This window comes from Vombatus ursinus, unplaced genomic scaffold, assembly GCF_900497805.2.
Source record: "Vombatus ursinus unplaced genomic scaffold, bare-nosed wombat genome assembly UNPS02014840.1, whole genome shotgun sequence".
In the NCBI taxonomy this organism is placed as follows: domain Eukaryota; kingdom Metazoa; phylum Chordata; class Mammalia; order Diprotodontia; family Vombatidae; genus Vombatus; species Vombatus ursinus.
The window spans coordinates 1,112,919-1,114,532 of record NW_020954618.1 but is presented as its reverse complement, the minus strand read 5'-3'; the positions used below and the strand labels follow the sequence as shown (position 1 = coordinate 1,114,532).

The window sequence follows — 1,614 nt, the reverse complement described above, 5'->3', positions numbered from 1 at the left end:
GGCGCTGCCCTGCGCTGGGTTGTGCCGCGGAGGTGCTGCTGGCGGCGCTGCGCTGCGCTGGGTTGTGCCGCGGGGGCGCTGCTGGCTGCGCTCTAGGTGTGTGGGGTTGGGCTGGTCGCTGCGCCGCTGCCGCTGCTGAGGCTGCTGCTGCCGCTGCCCCTGCCACCGCCTCTCCCGGAGCGGACGATGCGCCAGGTCAGAGCTGCTGGCCAGCGCTGCCCCGGCCCGGCTTCCCTGCGCCGCTGAGCCCTGTCCGGGACCCGAGCCCTCGGGCCGCTGCAGCCGCCGCTCCGCGGAAAGGGCAGAGGGCGAGCCCGGACTGGCCGAGCCATGACGGAGGGGAGCAGCAGGAAGGAAGGGTTCAAGAAGTGCCGGAGCGCTACTTTTAGCATCGATGGCTACAGCTTCACCATTGGTGAGCCCTCTGAATTCCGCCCTCCCTCTTTCTCCTCTTCCTCCCTCCTTCTCCTCTTCCTCCCTCCTTCTTCCTTCCCTCCTCCCTGGTGTGTTCTGGGCTCTCCTGCCTTCTCCTGACCCCTTTGTGACGGAGGGGCGTCCTTGCCTGTAACCGGCCGCGTGCGGGCTCCGAGAGTGAGTCTGTCAAACAGAAACCTCGTGGAAGGGACGGCGAGCTCTGGGAACTTTGGCTGGTGCTGTTGCAGGCTGGAGATCTGTGGGCGCCCCGGGTTTCTGCCCGTCAGCATGCGACTCCAACTTTAGGGAAGCTGGTATCCAGGGAGCCCGTGATGCCAGGAGGGCAGTTTTCCGGGTTCACTGGGGTTCCTGACCACAAGTTCACTGACAAGTAGGGAGAGCACAGGGATCGGGTGTTTGCAGGGAAAGAAAGAAAGAAGGAAGGAAAGAAAGAGAAAAGAAAGGAAGGAAAGGGAAGCAAAGGAAGGAACAGGAACGAAAGAAAGAGGAAGAAAAGGAAAGGAGGGAAAGAAGGAAAGGCAGGGAAAATGAAAGGAAGGAAAGAAGAGAGAACAAGACTGCAAAATTCTTTGGGGAGTTGCTATTTGTGTGAGTGATGAATGACAATGTTTAGCACATTTTCTTCCCTCCTACCTTCTCCTTTCTATGTCTACTCTTTTCTCTTTATTCACAAATCACGCAGACTGGGAAACACACTCCACGGAGGTTCTGGTTTATTTTAGGGAACAGGACTTCTGTGGTGGGTGGGTGGGTGCGTGGCCCACTCTGTTTCTTGGTTGAAGTTCGGGCCAAGGGACATCTGACAAGGCAGGTCCTTCTTTGCCAGCTTGGACCTCAGTTGTACCACACGGGCTCGGACCTGTAGCTGTCTGTTCAGGAATCGTCGGAAGTTGTCTGGTCATCTTACTTAACTAAGGAGTCAGAGGGGTGGTGGTGGTGGTGGTGGAAGGGAGGGCGGGCTAACTTTCCTCTGACAAATGACAAAGAGGGTTCCTTTCTGACAGTATTTGGAGAGACCAGACTACGACAGGCAGAGTATATGCATATGTGTGGGGACCCCAGCTCAGTGGGCTGTCTTCAGGACAGGTCCAGATGACTGGCTGGCTGACTCCAAGTCTGAGCTTGCTGCTCTCTCCATCAACTTTGGCACACCAGGGCGAGGTCTCAGAGTCTCATGTC

The 1,614-nt window shown here is 57.7% G+C and overlaps 1 protein-coding gene across 1 annotated transcript in view; it reads left to right on the top strand.

Moving 5' to 3' along the window:
- Positions 1–296: 296 nt before the first annotated feature.
- The window catches only part of PDE1C (phosphodiesterase 1C), a 446,524-nt gene continuing 445,206 nt past the window's right edge, over positions 297–1,614 (top strand). Inside the window, exon 1 of the mRNA XM_027840217.1 lies at positions 297–415. Coding sequence (XP_027696018.1) covers positions 331–415 — 85 coding nt within the window. The 5' untranslated portion in view covers positions 297–330. The remainder of the gene's footprint in view (positions 416–1,614) is intronic.